This window comes from Cinclus cinclus, chromosome 12 (assembly GCF_963662255.1).
Source record: "Cinclus cinclus chromosome 12, bCinCin1.1, whole genome shotgun sequence".
Taxonomy (NCBI): Eukaryota; Metazoa; Chordata; class Aves; order Passeriformes; family Cinclidae; genus Cinclus; species Cinclus cinclus.
Window position 1 is genome coordinate 9,056,279 of NC_085057.1, and position 21,858 is coordinate 9,078,136.

Genomic DNA, 21,858 nt, shown 5'->3' on the forward strand with positions numbered 1-21,858 from the left:
TTGAAGGTGAGTCGGAAGAACCTCATTGAGGGCGGCGGGGCGCGGCGGGGCGGGCCGGGCCGGGCGGGCGGCTCAGAGCCGGGCTGCGGGGCCGGCGCCGCGCGGCCGCTCCGGGGCTCTCTGCGCCGCGGCACCGGGCGGCGGCGGAGGCAGCGACCGGCCGCACCGCCCCCCGAGCCCCATTGGCCGCGCCACTCGCCCGCGGCTTGACGGGACTTGCAGTCCCGACGCACTGGCACCGGCCCCGGGGCGAGGCGGGGGGCACGGGGGGACAAGGCACACTCGGCGGAATTCCGGGCACTGCGGATAGCGAGGGACGACGTTGGCAACGGGGGATACTGGGCACGAGGGACACAAGGCAGTAGGGCACGCCCGGGCACACCAGGGAGCAGAGCGCCAGGGACAGCAGGAGACAAGACAGTCAGTGGGGAACGAGGCACTTGAGGCACTAGAACGCCGGGACTTGCACATGTCGCCCCACTAGCACCAGGGCACAGGAGAAGACACGAAAGCGGCAGGATTTGCACCAGGGGTCACGAGACAACAGCAGCCAGCAGCAGAGCACACGGAGAGGCAGCAGGCACCAGGGGACACCGAGTCCGTCCATCCCCGCTCCCCCCGCTGTGGAGTGCACCCGGCACTGGCACCAACAAACAGCAGTCCCTGAGGAATATTAGCGAACACCAAGTCACACCAGGGAACACTGGAGCACTAATGCACCTGGGGCACGCGGATGCTGGGGGTCCCAACAGCACAGTGGGGACATGGTGCCCTGGCTCACCAAGGGATAGCAGGCAGCAGAGGCGAGTGAAGTTCAGAGAGTTTAATGAGCGCAGGACAAATCCCGATTCCCCCCATCCCCCCCACCCCCCAATGCCCGGCCTGGCCCACACCCCCAGGCCAGGCCCCCCAGGACACCCTAGTCGACTTCTTCCATGCTGCTGTAGGAGGGGGCTGGGCGCTCGGCGGGGCTGGCGAAACGCTCAGGGAGGCCTTCCGCAGCCAGCGGCGGGGCTCCTTCGGGGGCCAGGCCGGATCCGAACGCCACCGGGGGCAGTCCCTGCAAGCAGAAGGTGGGCATGAGAGGGAGACTTGCACCCTGCCCACCCATCTCCCTCCCTACTCCCGGTGTGGGGACACAGCCCCACGTGCAGAATGTCCAGCCCCTGGGCTTAGAGAGCAGGAGCTGGTGGCAAACTCCGCGGCAGGGCGGAGGGAAGCAGGGTGCCCAGGGCCTCTGGAGGCAGCCCCTCTGGCCCAGCAGGAGAGCCGGCCGCAGCACACTCCTGCCCCAGGGCTGCTCAGCCACTGGCGGTCGGAGCAGAGCCCTGCACCCCAGCCCGGGCAGCAGTGACAGGCCGCGGGCAGGCTGCCAGTGCCTGCCGGCGGTCTGAGGAACAGAGCAGGGCCAGAGAGAGTTTCCAGGGCCGAGAGCACCTTGTCAGGCCTCACTGCTGGCCACCCACCGCCAGTGAGGGCAGGCAGCAGCTTGTAGGCCACAACCCTGGGGTGCCAGCACCAGCTGGAGCAGAGGTCAGCCCACTGGCGCCGGGCACTGACTCAGACCCACGAGGCCAGCACTGTGGGTGAGCGGGGGAAGCTGCTGAGACCCAGGGCTGTAGACAATGAGGTAACTGTTCCAGGACAGGCACCTCATGACCACGGCACAGCCCTGCTGGGCTCCCCGGCTGGCACCTGCCTGGGAGGGGAGCAAACCTCAGCACGTGGAGGAGGGGTGTGGGAGAGAGGTAGGGGGAGTCCACTTCAGGCCCCAGCCTAAAATGCAGATGAACCCTTTCACTGCCAAGCATCCCTCCCGAGCCAACTGAGGGCACTGAGAACAGAACAGCAGTGGAGACAGAAAAGAAAGTCACAGGGCTCTGAAGTCACTTCTCACACCCAAATACGCCAGAGCTGTCTGAGCCACGCTCAGCCAAGGGCAACACGTCTCAATGTCAGACAATGTTGTAGTTGCAGCCTGTGCCCCAGCCTCTGGGGAATGCCTGCTCCTAGCCCTGCTGTGCTCCCCACACCCTGCATGTGTCCTGCAAGGCTACCACTCCACAGCTGGGACTGCAGCCCAGCCTGTGCCCCATGATATGGGCAGGCAGAGCTCTCCCCTGAGCCTGCTGCCACACAGGGTGCACTAGGCACCCAGCACAGCCTAAGGGATGGTCCTGGTGCCAGCTGGGTCACAGAGTGACCTCAAGTGACCCCAGTGTGGCATCCTCACCTCTGTGTGGGAGTCCCAGCACACAGAACAGGAATGCGACATTTATTTGGAAAACCTGGCTTTATTAATGCACCAAGGTCATACCTGTGCTCCCTGACCCCATGTCTCTCCAGCAGCCTGGGCAGCTGGTGCCCTTGCAAATGAGGTGCTGCATCACACTTCCCTGAAGATACCAACTACCCCAGATGCTGCCAGCCCACAACCCCACAGACTGGTGTGAGGCACTGATTCACAGAGATGAGTGCTCACCATGGGCACCCCAGTCAGAATTGCCAGGCTCCCCAGCAGCTGTCTAGGCTGAGCAGGGAAGCACACAAGCCCTTGGTGACAAGCCCGTTGAGCCCCAGCACACAAGCATGGCACACACAACTCCCAGTGCATAGGCACCTGGCACCAGAAGCCTCAGCAGAAGGCTAGCAGGGCAGACTGGGCTGGCCAAGGACCACAGGTAGGCCTCAGACCTTGGGGAGCTCAAGGCTCCTGCAGCAGCACAGCTGAGACAGGTGGCGAACCAGGGCCTGGGTCAGGGCATCCTGCCCTTGCTGCAGTCTCCCGGCAGGTCTCCACCTCCTTCTTAGGAGCCAAGCAGAGATGGTTGATGTGCCCATGGGGCTCTCAGGCCCCAGCCTCATTGCAGCAGCAATGTCCATTCTTGAGCAGCAGGTAGTCTTGAGGTCTGCCCCACTCCCAGTGGGCAGCAAGGAAGGGCAAAGAAGCTTCTGGTTCTGGGCTGCGCCTCGGCAAGGTAGCAGGCTGACCACACAGGCCTGCCAGCTGGCACAGGAGATGCCAGAGCAGACAGGCAGGAGCCGTCAGCCCCATGTTTCCCTTGGCGAGTCTTTCCCAGCGTTTTCTGTTCTGGTGCCTCATGTCTTCGTCTCATAGCGTCCTAGAACGGCGCGTGCCCTGGCGGCCCTGCTCGCGCAGCTGGCCACGTGCCTGGGCCTATCTCCAGCGGGGCTGGTAAATGAGCGGGTAGAAGACGTTCAGGAAGAGAGCCACAATTGCGGCCGTGGTGGCCAGGACAAAGTATCTGATGCAGCCTTCATCTGGGTGCTGGGGGGTACCCGGACTCCACTTCTGGGCACAGGGCCTCCAGGAGTTTCTTGCAGGCCTTTGGGGTGCCTCAAGCTGCAGCTCTTGCTCTTCAGCCTCCAGTTCCTGCCAGATCAGAGAAGCCTGCGATGTGGAAACCTGCGTCAGCACTTGGAGAACACAACGGGCAACACCCCTTGCCATCCCCCGGGGCAGGCGGCTGCCTGCAAGCCCAGCCCCGTGCCCAGCCAGCCCGCCTCCCCATGCAGCACCGTCGCGGTCGCGCCCGCCCCCGCAGCTCTTCAGGGTCTCTGGTGTGGGGAGCTCCGGTGGGTGGCTCTGTGGGAGGGAGCGTGGGCAGCTGCCAGGCAGGGTCTTCACAGGACGGCAGGGAGTGAAGCCGGCAGCTGGATCCCGATGGAGCAGATGCACTTGCATTGAAGGGTCCAGGAGGCAAGGGAGCAGGCAGCAGCCAATCACAGCCCAGCTTCTGTGATCCCAACAGGATCTTTCAAATGACAGCCAATCCAGAGCCAGCTGGAGCAGCAGGAGCAGGAGGCACAGTGCCAGTACAGCCAGTCACAGCTCTGCTTTGGTGGGTAGGAATGCTCTGACAACCAATCGTAGCCCAGGTTCCAGGGGGATTTTCCACAGGCAGCCAACCACAACTTGGCCCTTCATGGCGGTGATCATGCAGAGCAGCCAGTCAGGGAGCAGGTCTCTGGAGGGCACCTAGTGCCACGGAGGGTGCTGGTTGTCCAGAGTGCTTGGGGACCTGCTGAGCCCCACTGGAATCCAATGCATCCCATTACTGCAGGGAAACAGGTGCTGCCAGGGGCCCAATGAGCCCCAGTGCCATAGAGCAACCCAATGAACCCCAGTACCATGGGGCATACAGTGAGCCACAGTGCAAGTTCAGTCCCTGAAGGCTCTCACCACCAGTGAGCAGTGCAGTTTTCTCATTCATTTCAGGCTGCCCCCAGTGAGGGGAGCTGCTCCAGGACACAGCACACAGGGCAGGAACAGCCCAGGCAGGCAGACACCAACATGCCAGACAGCCCCACCGGCCTCAGAAACAGCCATCTTCTGTCCGCAGGTGACAGGGCAGAGCTGGGATGCCTAACCAGCACTGGGCCAAGGGGAGGATGAGCCAGAGGGGCAGGGAGGCCAGGCCAGAAGTGCCCCTCCCACATGTGCAGTCATGCTGGAAATGAACTCAGTATTGTCCTCAGACTCTGCAGGCCCACAGAGGTGCTGAGCATGGAGGGAACATCTGCAGCACAATGGGGTCTGATCAGGTGGGCACCAGCCTTGGCCTTCCTGACTTTCAAGAAGATCAGTGTAGCCATTCCCTACCACTGCATTCTGAAAGCACCCCACCGTCTGGCCCACCCCCAGTCCCTCCCTCCCAGGCCACCCAGCAACACAGCTCACTCTGGCAGGTTTCTCTACAGCACCCTGTGAAGGCTGCCAGGCCTCTGGCTCAGCACTGGTATTTACCTTTTTTGCACTTCGCTTGGCCCCGAGTTGGGCCCCAGCAAAAAGTGTCCCCCACCCTGCCTTGAAAGCAGCTCCAGAGGGCAAGTTTTTACTGCTCCTTGGCAGAACCAGATCCTACTGTACCGCTCACAATCCCTCCTCCAATGCAGACCCCAGTGAGGCTGTGCCCCTTCTTCCTCTTCCAATGCCCTCCCACCAGCATTTTGACACTGATGATGAAAAACAACTCTCCTGTGATCCCTCAGGACAGGGACTGTCACAAGCCTACAGTGAGAACAAGGCAAGACTTGCCGACGTGGCGCAAGCTCTTTGGTATCAAAGGAGTAAAGGCACTGCACCACAGCTGCACCAGGCTCTGTGGGTGCAAGCAAAGATGGGCAGGGCCCTGCATGTGGGCCCCTGAGCACATTTCAAGGCTCTGTGGCTCCAACAGTGCCGAAAGAGACGCAAATACTCACCTGGCTGGCAGCAGCTTCGGCAGAGGGGGTGTGCTCAGCACGGTGGTCTGAGGGATGCCCTGGCAGGGGCCTCTCCACAGGAGAGTTCCTCCGGCGGTAGAAGAGGACATAGGCATATCTGGTCACCACCTGGCTCTCATCCACGGTGGTGACTGTGCTGTCATCAAAGAGCCGCCAGCCTGAGAAGGAGGAAGGGTTAAGCAAGCAGACAAGTCACAGCTGCAGGAGCAGAGGGGTGGTGAGAGTGACAGATGCTCACCCACGTCGCTGCGCTGGCTGCTCTTGTCGTTGGGCAGGCGGGCGTATGCTGTGTAGTGCCCTCCAATCATACCTCCATAGTGGTTGATCACAGCATACAGGTCATACATAGGCAGCTGCTGCTCACCTTTCCGACCAATGCAGAACTTGCTCAGGTCCAGGCTCCTGTGGAGAGACACAGCGACCGTCAAGGATGATCATTGTTACACAGGCTGTGCTGCAGGTCAGCAGAGGCAGTGCCAACCCAGGCACATTGTCCCCCAGGCTCTCACCGGACAGGAAAGTCCACCATGTCATTGATCTTGTCCCTCCAAATAAAGCTGCGGAAGGAGAAGCGCTTGAGCTGGATGATGAGGACGTTGGGCAGCCGCCACAGCATCAGCTGCTTGGAAGCCTCGCGGTGCTGCTTGCACTTGGGGCAGTACCTGGGGAAGAGTACAGTTATTACTGGCACTTGGAGAGCCTCAGTCCCTGCAGCCCAGCTCAGCCCCAGGCTCCCCACATCCATTGCTGGCAGAGGGTATGTGGGAGGGCTCAGCCTCTTCTGTCAAGGGCAGGCCAGTACAGTCCTGCAGACCACTAGCTTTGCTGGCTTAGCCCTTCCCAATGCACAGGGAAGGCCAGCCCATTGTTTCTGGCTGCCAGCAGAAACAGCACGCAGGCCCGGGCAGCTCCTGGGAAACCCCCGCTGCTGTCTGGGCCTGTTGGCTGGAACCCACCCTGCTGCCTTCCTCACCATGCTTCCTCTGGGGCCAGGACTTCAGGCTTCGTGAAGAGATTGAGGCACTGCTCCAGGGTGAAGTGACCAGCCCGAGCTGCTTCGCTGGCTGAGCCTGGATCCTCCACACACTCCAACTCCTTGGATTCTACCAACACGAATTCCTTGAGGCGCTCATTGTTCTGCCACACCAGGGCAAGGGAGCAGCCATCTGTCAGATCCAGGGGGGTGTCACCTGTCAAGAGGCACAGACCTCACACACCCATCCCACCAGGCTGGACCAGGCAACCTTGATGGAGCAATCTTGCCCATCCCAGTTAGATACAGAGATCAAGAAGTGCTGCCAGAAAGGGACAGGTACCCCCTGACCAGGTTCATCATGCTGGGGCAGCAGAGCCCCTCAGCCTGCACTGGCACAGCCCTCTCATCAGCAGCACCCTCATAACCAGCACTTGGTGTGGGCATCTCATTCAAACAAAGAGGTGACCCAGAGACCACAGACCCTCTGAGAATACATGAAATAGGAAGGAATTGACCTATTTGCTGAGGAGAGCAGGAATGTCATGCCCAAGAAGAGCTTCTAGACAGAGGCTCTGTGCAGCACAGCCCTTCCCTCCCCTGTCAGATGCAGCTTTTACTGTCCAGTGTGGACACCTGGGCTCATCTTGTGCCAGGCAACCTCCGGCACCCTGGCCAGGCAGATCCACTACACTGCCAGAGGCTGTAAGGGATGAAGGTGGTGCTTTACAGGGCTCTGGCTCACCTTTATCTTCCAGCTTTTGCTCTCGGTTGGCAGCGTCAATCTTAGTGATGTAGAACTGCGTGGCGCGGGCACTCAGGGAGTCTGGAGTATGTTGGTACCCAGGGATGGCAGCTGTGAATAGGCAGAGACAGATTTGTGGTGGCACTGCCTGTCTGCCCTGCGTAGGGGCCAAGAATTTGCAGTGCCCCCACCCCCACCTCACATGCTATGGCCTTGAAGGGACACAACCACGTGCCCGTGTCCTTGACTATTTTTAGCAGGCGCCTGCCCCTGGCAAGCTGTGCTCCTCTGCCTGCCTTGCCCCTTCACTGCACATTGCTGCCATCCTGAGACGAGTGTCTGGAAACGTGACAGCCAGGCAGCTGAGCGCAAGAGGCTGGTCCCATGCAGCTGAGTCAGAGCGAGCGAAGTGCTTTCCTCACAGCCTCCAGGGGCTCAGCCTGCACCAGCTCTGCCTTGCTCCCACAGGGCTTCTGCCAGCCCCTGCCTTCCCACCTTTCCCACAACAACACAGCACTCCAGCCTCTCTCCTCATCAGGTCTCTTCTCTACACCCTGGGCTTTGCCAGGGCAGGGCAGAGTGTGGGTAGGTAGGCATTTCAGGTGAGGCAACAGCACCAAAACAAAGCTCCCAGGACTTCATTTGTGTTCCCAAGTGTCTCCAGACAAAGCTTACAAGGGGAGAAGAGATGCTGTGCTGGGAGGTCACTCCAAGGAGGGAGAACTGCCTCAACTCCTGGCACAGACACAGGCAGCATTTCAGCACCTCTTACCTTCTGGCTTGAGGGCTCTCTCATAGGACGGCTCCTTCTCACAACAGCTTTCACCCTGTGACTCCATATGCTCAGAGAACCCTGAATCCAAGCTCAGCAGGGAACTCCTGGCTGTCAGGACCTTGCTCCGGACAGTGGTAGTATCTCCCATCTCTGGCTGCAGCTCAGGCACAGCTGGCGAGAGCGGGGGCTCCTGTGGGAGGCTGGAAACCCTGTCACCATCACCCAGCTCAGGGACAGAGGTGGCTGCTGCACAGCTACTCTTGACAAGGGGCTCCAGCTTGTCTGAGTGCAGAGGCTGCAGCCCCTGCTCCGGTGACATCCGGCCCAACTGGAATGGAGGCTGGAACACGCTGACTGAGTACCTGGGCATGGAGGTCAGAGTTAGAGCTGGCCAGACAATGGGCTGAGCTCAGCTCGGTGGCAGAAGTACCCTCCTTCCCTGGACTCTCACCTTGCATAGCCCTCCAGCAGCTGGGCCAGGCGGGCATAGGTTAGGCGGGACTCAGGCACACTGATGAGGAAGGGGAAACCGATGTTCTCAGGACGGCATGAAGCCTTGTGGTCTGGCCAGTGTGTTTTCTGACATGCCCTGTAACACATACAGCCCCTGCTGAACCCAGCATCCTTGAACAGTCTGGGAAGAAGCAGTGCAGAGTGACAGGGGTGTGCTGGGGAACAAGGGGAACACTAGGAGTTCAACTGGCTCCATTCCAAAGGGCAGGCTCATCCCACCTTCTCCCAGCAGTAGAGCTCTTCCATCCAGCCCTTCACAGCAGGAGACCCTCCCTCCCTGCCAGGCACCAAGCCAACTCACACATTGCAGTAACCGACTCGGTAACACCTCGTGCAGCGCTTCAGCTTCTCATCCTCTGGCAGCTGCTTCTTCTGGCAGGCTGCACACTTGGCGACAGGGCCACTGGGCACCTGCGGACGCTGCAGGAGAAAGGACCCATTGGACAGGGAAGAGCACCTGGGCAGGACAAGGCAACCTCGGTGGACATCCATGCTCACTGTAGCTAATCATCCTTGTGTGCAGTTCTGTCCCTCTTGCTCAGTTCCACTTATGTCTCAGCCTTCCTACATCCCTCCCAGTAGTCCCAATATGCCTTCTTACCTGCTGGACCTGAAGCTCCACCACACGCTCCTTGGCCAGTTCTGGGGACAGCACCTCAAAGCAAAGCAGCAGGTCCGTTGGTGAGACTGTGTCTAGCGAGTTAGATGGCAGGAACATGCGGTGGAAGTGATTCTTGACCACCTGCCAGGAAAGCAGGAGCAAGGCTGTGTGAGGGCTGCCCCATGTGTCCTCTCCTCAGAGAGCCAAAGATCTCAGCCTCACAGTGAGCTGTGGTAAGAGCAGCAGCTCAAGGATCCTGTGCTCAGCTCACCACCTCACAACGGAAAGATGAACATCCCCATGCCCTTCACAGCAAGTATCTGCCCAGCCCTCTCACCTCTGCCAGGCGCAGGTTCTCTGGTTTCACCCGCACGCTGTGGGCCACTGAGTCAAGTACCTCCATGGCACTGGAGTTCTCCTTGCTGATACTCACGAGGAACTGTCACAGAGAAAGTGCTGCATTAGTCACACCACACTAAGGCATGTGGGCCCTTACTTAACACAGGGCTTAGCCTGCTGGCACATGACCAGCTGCCTGGGACAATTCCAGGAGCCTTCTTAGGCTCTCTCCCCAGGGTAAAAGATATCCTTTACCTTGATGGGCTTCTTGTGTGGCTCCTTTGCAAAGTAGTAGACAGTCAGCACCTTTTGCTTCTGTGGAAGGGGTACAGGGAGGTACAGGAAGGGATCAAAGGTAATAGACACCTGCAGATACAAAAACACACTCAGCTATGGGAAGTGGTTGTGGATGAGCAGCAGATCCACTGGACCCAAGATCTAGCCTTGCCCTGTGACCTGTGGTCTCTGAGGGTCAAGAGCCTACTTTTGCACAACCAGGACAGGGACAGAACCTCCAGGGCTACCCTACCTTGGAGCACACTGGACACACGAGCTTGGATTTGTACTGGCCCTGGAAGAGGTCTACTATGAACGAGTCATTCCTCATCTTGTGTCGCTGCCAAGCCTCCTCAGCTACCACCTGCAAGAAGAAAGGGCTTAGTACCTCATTAAACCATCCAGGCAGCTCTCCAGTGACTCTGGGGGAAGAACACCCTCACCTCATCAGGCCTCCCATCCGAGTCAACAGTCTCTGTGTAGGGCTTGTTCTGGATGCGGTTGAGGTCCTCGTGCAGGCCATCAAGCAAGAAGGCCATGAATTCCTGAGCATCATGCTGGGCATAGCCAGTGAACTGGCTGGCCTTGCTGGCCACAATTGCCTGTGGGGAGCACAGTAGTCAGGGCTGGTCAGCAGACCTCTGGAAACACTGCCTGCTCCATGCACAAACCCTGGCTGCATCCACCCACACCCACAGCTCTCTGTGGCACTTACAGGGCAGCCAGGAATGCTGCCACACTTGCAGCCACAGAGGAATGCTGGGGACCCACAGCAGCTCATGCTGAGCACCAGTGTCAAGGGCCCTACCTTCAGTTTAGAGGGCTGAAAGGCATGGTGTGTGCCCTTCCACAGTGCTCTGAGCAGCATAGCAAAACCGATGGCCAGGCGCCCACCCGTCCCCAGCGGGTTGTTATAGTTGATTTCCGACTCAAAGGACCGATCTGTAAGAAAAACAGGAGCTCAGGGTGGCTGGATGCTGGCTTCATCATCTGAGTGGCCAAGCTCTGCTGGGCACCCAGTGTGGGCTTACCATGGAAGTAGTCACGCAGCTCCCGGGTGTTGGACAGGGATTGGATGACACTGTTCATGAAGCAGGTGTTGCCCAGGTTCACCAGCCCCGTGAATCCAGGCAGGCAGACCTTCTTCTTCTCATCCTCATCCTCATCATCCTCCACACTCTCAGCACTCACTGGGCTGTGTGTCATTGGTGGCACCATGCATGTTGGTTTGGGCTGCCAAAGAAGAGGCAGGCAGTGAGGATACGGCACTCAAGAATCTCTGGGAACACCAAAGGAACTCAAAAGCCCAAGAAAATCCCCAGAGAGGGCTGGAGCCATCACATCATCTCCCACTTGGATGGGGACAGACAGGCCACCAGCAGCCCCTAATCCTGCCAACTATGCCTGAGGGGCACCACCTCCTCCTCCAGGAATATTTTGCCAGTCTCCAGAGTCACACTGAGGTGTCTGTCTTTCCCCTATCCAGGTCAGATCCAGCAGGGCCACACTCACCGAAGGAATGTGTGGCTCTTGCTTCACTGCCAAATGCTCTGGGGCCGTACGGGCTGCCACACCATCCAGAGCCCCATCTTCCACACGCGGCTTCTCTTTGTCACTGGTTCGAGCCTCTTCCTTGCTGGAGAGGGGGTGCTGGTTACTGCCGGGAGGGTTCTTATCCAGGGGGGTAGGGCCTGTAGGCATGGCAACCTTTGCACCACCCACTGCACCTTAAAAAGGGGGAAGGGTGGGCCTGTGGTTAGCAGCACAACGTGCTACCCATAGTGGGGCTGAACTGCTCAGTCCACACTTGCACACAGGCTCTCTCCTACCCTCTTTCCTGTGAGCAAGGGAAACAGCAGTGCCCTTCCCTTATCACTTGGCTCACACCCTACCTCACATCCCTCCTACCTGCACCCACTCAGCCCCTCTCCTTCCCCACTATTCCATGCCAGAGGATCCAGCACCAGCTGGTAGCTGGTAGTTGTGAGGAGGGCCCATGCCCCACTGCAGTGCAGCAGGCAGGCAGGCACGAAGGCAGGGTGCAGACCTCGTGTGGCTGGAGCCTCCAGCCCTCCCCAGCGCTGACTCTGTCGTTTCTTCAGGCAGACATCAATGCGAGACACCGTAAAGTTGTATGTGCACTGGTCCGGTTCAATAAGGTTCCTGCAAGGCAGGCAACGAGTCAGAGGTGTCCCAGATTCTGCAGCAGCCTCAGACATACCAAAGCCTTTGCATGGCAAACACATGGCCTCCAGACAGTAGCGACCCTGCTAGCACTGATCCTGAGGTAGTCCTGGCAAAGCAGGGTGGAAACCCTCGAGCCTGGCCACACTGAGCACACAGAGCACCCTTTTTCTGATAGATCCATTGTGCTTGGCTCTCTCCTGCTGCACATCCCACCCAAAGGGCACAGACACAGCTCTGTCCCCAATAGCTCTACAACAGTCTGGAGTGAACTGCAGGTGAGGAGACACTGGGATTTCCTCCCCTGCAGGTGAGCACAACAGCAAAGGCAGACCAGGCTCAGGGCACTAGTGTAGCATGGTGTTAAGTGAAACCTCCAGATGCAGAAATGCGCATTCCCTGCAGAACCACTAGCTGGAACTGGTTCCTCCTCCAGCTCTGGACTCTCACCTCCGTTCTAACTCTCACACCTCTGGTGTGGGTTAGAAGAACAGGAATCATACCTGAGCTTCACCTGCCACCGGAACACCGTGTGGGGCCCACAGCCAGGATGAAGACGAAGGAAGTTCATATCACTGCAGAGAAATTGGGAGTGAGGTGAACAAACAAGTAGCCCAGCCGCAGTCAGGAGCTCTGGCAACGGCCTGGCATCATCCCGAGGCAAACTTGTACCTCGTCTGGAACACTAGTGTGAAGTCTTGTTCCCGGAACAACACTTTGGATGTCTCCTTGTGGATCTCCTTCACATAGACATGCACCACCACCAGATCATTGCCCTTCTCGTATGAGTCATTCTTGACAAAGGTCAGGCTTACAAAAGGCTCTGGCTCTGAGTAAGGAAAGCCATGGAGAGAGAGGTTATCTTCCTTGCATACTGAGGCTGCAAATGACCCAGGAAAGGTCATGAGCAGATGGACCTTCCTGACTAGGCTCACCCCATGGGCTCTGGCCACTCACCATCAGCTGCTGCTTCCAGAGCCACGTCGTCCTTGGACCAGTCCCTCTTCTCACCATCTCTGCCCATGGGAGGGGTGGCCAGTGGGATGGCCTTGGAGCTCTCTCCCAGGATAGGCAAGCAGTCCCGGCTCCGCAAGACCTCATTAGGGCTGCCTGGCTGCAGGACTCTCTTCTCAACACAGGTGGCAACACGGTGGGGGAACACCTCTGTGGTAGCCGCAAGAGGTGGCATCTCCACGGGAACAGTCTCTTTGGCCAAAACTACAGCCTTTCAGTACAGAGAGACAGAGTGAAACACAGACACTGTCACCCTGACCTGCCCTCCCCTGAACTGCCACCCACTGTGACTCCTGCCAGCCACCCAGGGACAGCTCCATACCACCTGTTTCCCCTGCACATACCATGACAGCTCAGCCCCATCAGCACCACAGAACAGCAACTGCAAGGTCCTCACTTCACCCTCTCCTCCACCACAGGTCCTCCTGTCAGCCCTCAGCATCCCAGAGCCCATCTCATCCTCATTGGCAGGGATGGGTCCTGCATTCCCTGCACAGGGCAGAGGAAGCAGGGGTGCCCTGTCCAGCCAGGTCCCCAGGTACCTTCTCGAGTGGCAGTGCGAGGTCTGCAAGGGCCACAGGTCCATCTACCTGGCTGGCTCTGCCATTGCGGCGGCTACCAGCCCTCCCACTGTGCCCTTTGCCAGGCTCTGTGCTCCCGGTGACTCTTGCATTTGGCTCCTCTTCAGTGGGAGCCACTTTGAGGTATACTGCCCGCTTGGCGCTGGGGCCACTCTGTGTCCCTGGGCTGCCTGGACTTTTCCCTCCCAGGGCCTCGCTTCTTCCCGGAGCACGCTTGGGGTTGGAGGGCTCCCGCCGCGATCTTGGTGGTTCTGTGCCTTCAGCCCTTGGCTCTTCAGGGGTCAACTCTGCAGAAGCAGCCTTCTCCTTCCCGTTCTCCCAGCATGCCGTCCCTTTGGCTGGTTCTTTGGATCCATCTTTCCTTTTCTTCTGTAAAAAGCAATGCAGCACAGTGGGAAGGTATTCAGGTAGCAGCATCTTTCAGGCTCCCTATCAACCCCTCACCCTCATCCCCCCTTCCCAGACTACACCAGGACTCTCTTCCAGAACCTGGGAATGCATGACAGGTAGAAACAGGGGTACGACTCCCTGAGACAGTGACAGATGGCTCATACAGCACATGGATGAAGGATGTGCCCCACATTGCTCCCTGGGCAGCTCAACAGCAGGAAGCTCAGAGCTTACCCTGGCTCCCCAGGGCTCCAGAAGCTTTCTTAAAAGACAGATCATTCCTTCCTTACCAGAAGTGAAGCCCAGTTATGGAGTGGGATCTTCTTCTGAAGCACAAGCTGTAGGAAGTTGCCCTTCTTGCACTGGATTTTGCTGCAGGAGCCCTCGATTTCCTCATAGAACTGACAGCTCCACTGGCGCCCATCTGTAAAGCAGAAGGGAACCAGTACCTCAGGCAGTGCTCCAGGCAGCTGTCACCTAACCCACAGCCCCCATTCACCTGCCCCCAGGATGAAGGAAGCACTCATTCAGAGCCAAGAAGGTTGCAGGCAGGCTGCCACCATACCCCAGGAGCCTTCCAGGGCTCCAGCCAGCTTCCCTGAACTTGCTTTGTACATCTGGCTGGCCTCCTTCCCAGTGGGAAGGCCCTGGGCCTCCCTGGCCTCAGGGGCACAGTCACTTTTCCAAAGGATACCGGGGACTGACTCAGCCATCCCAACAAGCAGGGGAGAGACGCACTGGCGCGGCAGTGGGCACTTGTTCACTTGGCACAGAGGCCAGCTCCTGCCCTTCCCAGCTCTACAATGCTCTCCTATCAACTCTGTCTGCTGCCTGAGTGTGTGCCAGCTGAGAGAAAGGCACTGCCTCTGAGGGAAAAGTTTGATGTCTGCCTGAGGCAACCCTGTGCTTGGCCCAGAGCTGTGCCAAGTCTCAGTGGAGAAATGCTTGTAGCAATTGCTCCATTCCCATACCTGGTAGTTTGACCACACAGTCTGTGTCGGTGAAATCAGCACGTACATCCTCCGCCTTCAGAGCTCCACTGCCCAAGTTCAACTTGATAATGATCTCATCGGCATTCTGCTTCCAGTCCAGCAGCAGCTCTAGGAAAAGGGAGGGAAGTGTCACCCACTTGCCGGGGAATGAGCCTGAAGTGCCCACTTCTTGGCTGAGGAACACAAGCAGCTAAGGAGGTCAGCATAGAGAACACAGATCATGACAATTAAATGGGACCTGCTCTCATTAGACAGGTCACAAACAAGAGCACATGTTGCAGCAGGGTGGATGAATCCCAGTGGGAACCAGAGAGATCAGAAAGGCAGTGCTGCTCTTGGCATTGCCACAAGCAGCAGTGGCAGCTGGGAAGAAGGGGTAGCTCCTGCGAATGATAAAGCAATTACTGCTTTCCCAAGGAACGAGGAAGCCACAGAATTACTCTGGGGGATTTAAGTGGACTCTGACCACAATCAGAAATTGCCACTTCCCCTTTGCATATGCAAACCAAGCAGCCCAGCTGCAACCATCAAAGCCCTGTACTCCTGCCAGGTAAGTGTGGCTAACACAACTGAAACATGGGCAGGCCAGCCAGTGGGCAAGTATGCTACAATGGGTGAGAAAAGAGTGCAGCCATGATACTCTGGTGCAGGCAGAACTTCCACTGTGTGCCTGCCAGACTCCAGGTGTGGCCTTGTGGTGCCCTAGAGTCTACAAGGAAAAAAGGTGATTTAGATCACCTTGATTTCAATCAAGTTTGTTCTGCCCCTGGGGCACAAGGACATCCTACTCTGTCCTCAAAGCAGGCCTGGACTGTGACAGAAACCAGTCAGTGCTGCCCACAAGGTGACACAACTTGGGATGTCCCCAGCCCAGCATCATGTCCTGCTCAGAAAGATGCAGAGCAGGTGTCAGCAGTGAGGCATCCCAGATCTGTGCTCAGTGGGTGCCATGACACTTGAGTTGCAAGCAGCCTGCCACATACCCAGGGCCTCTTCCTTGCAGGCAGCCCTTCTCCACTCCTGGAAGGGCCACATACTGTTAAGATAAACACTGAGGCAAGGGAGTGCTCAGGTTAGCTCTGCTCAATGCCAGAGCACTGGACAACAAGGTGAAAGCTTCAGATCCCATGGCAAGGGCACTCCATGGCCATGCACTGACAGCTGGCACACACCTCAACTTACCCTCCTCTGAGTCCTTCTCCTGGGCAGTCTCAGCCTGCTCGAGCTCAGGGCGAGACACTGGTGGGCAGAGAAGCAGAGCGCAGGCAGGTCTGTCATTCTGTCACCTCACAACATAGGCCAGCAAGCTAATGCCGAAAATTTCACACAGCATCTCCTTCTACCCTGAGTCTGTGTCTAGGCCTTTCATCCTGCATGTGCTGCCCATCTCCCCCCTCTGCTTTCTCACACTTCTTCCCCAGAGTCTTGCCTGCAGCACTGCAGCAAGTCATCCCCAGGAAGCTGCTCTGGGCCATACCATCATACCCCAGTCTAAACAGTACCACAATGGGAGCAACCCAACAATAGCGCACCATGTAGACAGTGCTTGTTTGAGGCACATCTCATCCAGGCTCGGCTGTGTGGCCCAGGCCCCAGCCATAGAGAGAAGTCCTGTTTTGATCTGACAGAAAGAACCTGGTGTTTGGTCATGCTCAAACTAATTCTGCTGTAACCAGAGAACCACGTGGCCCAGCTGCACTTTAACATTTCCATTCCTGCACAAGCTGCCAACGTCCACATCTGAAAACCTCCTTCTAGAACAGGGTGGGGAACCAAACTGATCTGACACCTAATCTCTGCTCCCCACAGAATTACCTCCAACAGCCAGAAGTCTCCAGGCCTGGTCTAGCCTCACAGGATAGTGAACTCTGCCAGACAAGGGACCCAAATCAACAGCACCTTCTCCTGGAGCCCAGAAAAAGTGGCAACAGGAGCTGCGGTCTCCACTCAGAGGGCTGTAACTGCCTCTCTTGACTGGCTACAAACCCGTAGAAAACTTCTATTGACCACCACAGCCACTGGTACAAAGGTGCCTGTGCAGCAGAGGCAGTGTGAGAAGCATGGCAGTGGCACTGCCTGGAAGATCTACAGCCTCTCACCACCTCTCACAGAGGGGATGGGGACAGCATGGCTGCCCTCAAGTAGGCCCCAATGTCAGAGGATGTAGAGTCAAGCCCTACCAGAGGTGTACTCCTCCCATGCAAGAGAAAGCACAGTGCTGTGCTCTGCACTGTGGGATTTCACACTGGGGACTGTGCCTGGCCGCTCTGGCACAGACCTCACCAAGCACTCAATTACCTTGGCCTATAAAACACCCTGCAATTTTGAGGTTACAATAATCATAACAGAGCAGGCATGGAAATGAAACAACTTTCTAGAGCCACAGAGACTCTTGCAGGCATCACGCCCACAGGCATTCCCTGTACCTCGAGCATCATTTTTGTCAAAGAATACATGGCAGTTACAGAAGGAATTACTCTACAGCAACCACTTCACCTGAGCCACACCTTGCCCTGACTCAGAAGCTAAAGCACCAGCCCCACTCACAGGCCTTGCACACCCCGTCACTGCCTCACAACATCTGGACTCAGCAAACTGATGGGAAAGAAGCAGCGCTGCCTCCAGCTGCAAGAGCACCCACAGCTTTCATTCAGTTCCACTCTCGCTGGGTTGGGACAGATCACACCCAGACCAAAGCAGAGTCTATAAACAACCACCAAGGCCATAGGCCCAACCTTCCTGACATTGCTGGGGCTAAGTAGTGCCCAAAAGAAGGAGGTTACAGGTCCAGAGAGGACACTGTGTCAGAGAAGATCCCACATCACATGGGTTACCATAAGCCGCAGGAAGTGATTAGTCAAATCTACTTATCCTGCAGCAGATGGCTGAGAGGCTCCCAGGCTGCGGGCCTGAGACACCATGGGACCTGCTCACCACAATGATGCTGAGGGTCTCTCACCTTCCTTGCTTTCCTGATTGGCTCGATCCTTCTGCTTCTTCTTGTTGGTGGCATCATCCAAGCCCCGAGACACTCTCCTCTGGCCAGGGGCATTTGTGCTGCTGGACATTTTCAGCCGTTTGGAAGACACAAACAGCCCGCCGGGGTCGGTAATGGAGTCTGGGTCAGGGGTGCGACGTTTTCTTCCTGGCCCAGCTATCTTGGCGACTCTCTGTGGTCAAACTCTCTGGCAAGGAAGTAATGGCCTAAAGAGAGGAAAGAGCAAGCATGGCAGGAGGAGCAGGTGGAAAAGGCCCAACAGCAGCAGGATCCGCTCTTGGCCTCAGGGCCAGTGCCCTTACATGACCTTCACCATGGTGTTTATGGGAAGCCCCATGCAGCACTCAGTGAGGAAACCTACCTCATCACAGCTGCTATAATGCTTACTGCCAAAAGCATGGGCTTGTCAGAGCTCCCAACATACAACCAGGGGTCTTCAGTATGTGGCACGCATTAAAAACCTGGAAAGCAAGTGTCATGCTCATGGTTCCCACTATAGCAACACTGGCCCAGAGGAGCTGCTGGCACTAACAACACCCAGAGACACAGCCAAGGGCAAGGACATGAGGAGGCCTAGATCTGCAAAACTCAGCCTCCAGAGTCAACGGGGGAGCCTGTCACACAGCTTGGAGCAACAGCTATTTCAGTCAAACAGTGTTCTGTGTAACAGTGCCAGAATAGGAGTCAGTAACACCCTAAGAAGGAAACAGGCCTGGGACAGTCTCCCATGACAGATGAGAGCAGAGCTGCCTGGCAAAAGGAGAGTTCCTCCCCCTTCAGCCACTAGCTGGGTGCTTAACCAGCATGACTGCACCTTGAATATTTATCTCCCAGCCAGTTTACAGACAGCGTCAGCGGGGCCTGGCCTGGAAACAGGATACCTCTATTCCTCATGCCCCAGGAAGAGAGTAGGCTGAGCAGGGAGTGTAAGTTGCTCACCCCTGCTCCCTCAGACATGCTCTCCCTACAAAGCCCACTTCCCTGCAGGGTTTGGGAGCTGTTGGCCCAGGGGTCTGTTGCACACATCAATGTCACCGTGCACTGTTCAGGGCTTTGAGATAGCAGAGTTGAAACAACCCACTGAAAGCAGTCCCATTGGAGGTGTCTCCATAGAGCTAGTGGAGGCAGTGAGAGCAGAGAGACGGGAAGGTTTCCTCCCTCACTGCCCCAGCTGCACGCCCTGACCCTGGCAGAGCTCATCAGCCTGTGGGGGTTTGCAGCAGGGAAACAGGCCCAGCCGCATGGATCCTGCCCACCCCCAGGTGCCAGCTGCCTGCCACAGTTCCCAGTGCACTGTTTCACACACATCCCACGGCCCAGCTCCCATGTGAGGACATGGAGCCAAGCCAAACAGCACCTTGGCCTAGACCAGCTCTACTGAGCCTGCCGCTTTCTCCATGGGAGGCAAGCTGTCCCTCAGGAACACCCTGTCCTGCTTTCACCCATACACCAAGCACAGACCCCTTGATGTGCTAGGGAACAGCCAGTGGCAGGAAGCACCAGTAAGGGAGGCATTCTGACAGGGGAAGAACGCCTCCAGTTCTGTGCTGGCAGCCCCATGTTGCCAGGGCATTTGTGCTCCTGAAATGCTCAGGGCAACACGTTGCCACAAATGTGGAGTGGTAGCCACAATCTGAGAAGAGCCCTAGAGAGCAAAGCAACCTGGTCTTGCCCTCAGCTCTGGCAAAGTCAGCCCAATGACAGGTGTTGCACCCAAACCACTTCTCAGGCCAACCCACACTCACCACCAAGAGCCACTGAAGCCAAGTGAAAAGCTGAGTCCAGCCCGACTGCCTGGCACAGACAACTCCTGCCACCCATGGTGGAAAGGCCCAAGTGACCTGGAGACTGAGATGTTGAGCAGGGTCCAGCATCAGTCCCAAAGGGCTTGACAGAGTGTGGGAGGGGAGCAGCGTCATCCCCATACTGCTGCACAGACTGGGTCTCTCCAGGATGTAGGAGCAATTCTGGCTCCAGAGGGAATGGGAAGGGCCCGCACAGCAGGGAAAGTGGCAGCAATTCACCAGGCTAGGCCTCTGATGCCAGCTGCATGCTGTCACTTAGCTCCAGTCCACACCGACACCTAAACAGGTTGGCTACAGATGCTCAGATGCTTCCTGGTGCTGAAGAAGCTCACCTGGCCTCAGCAAACATGGGAAAGCTTTTTTTTTTTTTTCTGTATTTCTTTTGCAACTAGGACAAAAACCGCAGGAGAAATGGGGAAGCAGTGACTGCTTCACACAGGGTCAGGCAAGGCTATGTCGCCTCCTTCCTGCGCCTCCAAAGGTGTGGAAGAGGGCAACTGCTGGGCAGGGTGAAAACAAGCTCTGAGAACAGTCCTGGAGAGCTGAGAAAGGACAGGCCTCTGCCCAAGAAGGGGTGAGGAAGACAGACAAGGGTTGTGGGCCTGCTTGTCACTCTTCCAGGAGAAGCCTGCTGCTTTCATGCCTCACTGAAGGCGCAGCTCCCTCGGGTGCTTTTCTGACAGTTATTCTTCACAGCAGGAAGGAACCAAGGGGGCTGGAGTTCTGCCCAATTCAGCTGCCAGACTGATGGCAGCCTGAGGCTGCTACAGGCACCTCAAGGTTTTGGAGGAGTGAAGACAAAGCACAAGTTACTCAGGGATTAGAACAGGTGATGAGGAGACCTTTGCCTTTCTGCCACCAGGAAACGCACCTACAGGCAGCATGTTCAGCCCCTGGGTGCACAGAGGTTTTGGCACCACTCCTGTTGGCACGGTAGGAGCCACTGCAGGGGAGAGATGGTGAAAGGCCGCTCTGGCTAGATGCCAGGCGAATCTCCAGGAAGCACCTGATGAGCTAGGCACTCCTACAAAACCTTACCCAATCCCCAGAGACAGGGAAGTCGGGCCATGCTGCTGCTGGGAGCAGAGGTGCTCCCCTGTTCTCTGCTCTCCTTGCCTTTGTGCTGTGTCTCAGATCCACATGCCAGCCAGGGCTTTCTCCTAAGTGTGTCTTCCCCCCGAGCAGTTTCCCAACCCAGCTAATGCTGAGGCTGCAAATATTTTGACTAGCCAGAGGAAAGGGAGGAAGTGGCCAAGGAGAAGGGCCACTCCTCCCCACGCCAGCACCAGACCAGGAAGGACAGCAGAAGGTGCTCCATGAGATGCAATTTGTGTCCCATGTCTGGGGCAGGTCTAGCATTTGGCAGGAGGAGCAGCCTGTTTCTTGCCCACGGCACTCCCCATGAGTGCCCAAAGGCCTTTACAGGAGTAGCTGCAGAGAAGGCTGGCTATCCCAACAGCATCATCTTTCCATGGACTTTTGGATTCTACACGTCCTAAACACAGCCAACAGAAACACACCCCTCGTGTACACAAATACTTTTGTCACCTTCTCTTACTTGTTCCCCTGAGGGACCAGAAATCCCAAGACTCAAGCTTGACTTTTACTTTAGTTTCTGGGCATGCCTGACACACGGGTGGAGCCAGGGCAAGCATACAGTCCCCTAAGGCAGCTACTCAAGCCAGCACTGTCACACAGCATGCTTCCAACCCATGCGGAAATCACTGTGCCCCCAACGCATCATGACAGCAGTGAATCTCCTGCTGAGTGGGGAATCCGGCAGGCCCAGCTCCCTTATTCTGGGGTCAATCATTCAATCATAAAACAGTTTGTGCTGGAAGGAAACCTTGAAGATCATCTAGTTCCAGCCCGCTGGCCATGGGCAGGGACAGCGACGGGAGCGTCCAGACAGCAGCAGGCGGCCCCAGGCAGCGAGAGGGGAAAGGAACTGCGAACGGTGTTCGCGTGAACGGTGTTTGTATGAACGGCCCCGGCAGGCAGAGCACGAGGTCACAGCGCCGGCTCCTGCCCGGGGCTGCCGTGCTCGGGTCCGTCCTGGCGAGCCCCGCTGTCAGCCCCCGCGGCCCCAGCTTCTGTTGCTCCGCACGTCCTCCCCGCTCAGGCCCATCACAGGCCGCCGCCACCGCCATCCGCCGCCTGCCTCGCTCTCCACCGCCCCGGCCTCCGTGCCGCATCCCGGCCTCCCTCCGCCCCCGGGCCCAGGCCCTGCCCGCCGCCGCGGCCCCTCACCCCGCGCTGCCCCAGGCGCCGCTCGCCGCCCCTGCGCCCCGCCACCGCCCCGACCCAGCCGGCCCGGCCCTCCCCGCACTCACAGCCCCGCCCGCCGCTCCGGTCTGTTTGTGCCGCGCCGAAGTTCCGAGCGGGCCCACAACGGAGACAGGCCTGAGCCCGTGACGCACTTCCG

The 21,858-nt window shown here is 57.8% G+C and overlaps 1 protein-coding gene across 8 annotated transcripts; it reads right to left on the minus strand.

The window, feature by feature from the left end:
• Positions 1-918: 918 nt before the first annotated feature.
• On the minus strand, positions 919-21,835 carry USP19 (ubiquitin specific peptidase 19). 8 transcript variants are annotated; one of them, XR_009933556.1, is made up of 28 exons: positions 21,767-21,835; positions 17,590-17,834; positions 15,813-15,869; positions 14,610-14,738; positions 13,929-14,062; positions 13,210-13,617; positions 12,611-12,878; positions 12,326-12,482; positions 12,157-12,228; positions 11,517-11,632; positions 10,982-11,196; positions 10,501-10,702; positions 10,278-10,411; positions 9,913-10,071; positions 9,723-9,833; positions 9,449-9,559; positions 9,192-9,293; positions 8,855-8,995; positions 8,555-8,673; positions 8,192-8,329; positions 7,738-8,102; positions 6,966-7,076; positions 6,221-6,437; positions 5,757-5,909; positions 5,486-5,649; positions 5,227-5,405; positions 2,695-3,412; positions 924-1,060 (listed from the first exon to the last, which is right to left on the minus strand). XR_009933556.1 is itself a non-coding variant. In XM_062500474.1 (27 exons), exons 2-27 carry the CDS (start codon positions 17,696-17,698, stop codon positions 920-922), a joined length of 4,206 nt encoding a protein of 1,401 aa, XP_062356458.1. In that variant the 5' UTR covers positions 17,699-17,834; positions 21,767-21,835; the 3' UTR covers position 919. The 8 variants fall into 8 exon arrangements, 2 of the variants coding, with proteins under 2 accessions (XP_062356458.1, XP_062356457.1); XR_009933557.1 differs by having other exon boundaries at positions 951-1,060; positions 2,621-3,412; positions 13,210-13,614; XR_009933558.1 differs by having other exon boundaries at positions 951-1,060; positions 2,621-3,412; positions 10,982-11,190.
• Between the last annotated feature and the right edge of the window lie 23 nt (positions 21,836-21,858).

Excerpts from the sequence above, each read along its gene's own strand:
- USP19 (XM_062500473.1), bottom strand. The coding sequence starts at position 17,698 with ATGTCCAGCAGCACAAATGCCCCTGGCCAGAGGAGAGTGTCTCGGGGC. Across the intron at positions 10,072-10,277 it reads TTCAGCCCTCTAAACTGAAG|GCAATTGTGGCCAGCAAGGC; the intron begins GTAGGGCCCTTG and ends TGCTCCCCACAG. Across the intron at positions 8,674-8,854 it reads TGGAGCTTCAGGTCCAGCAG|CGTCCGCAGGTGCCCAGTGG; the intron begins GTAAGAAGGCAT and ends TTTCTCCTGCAG.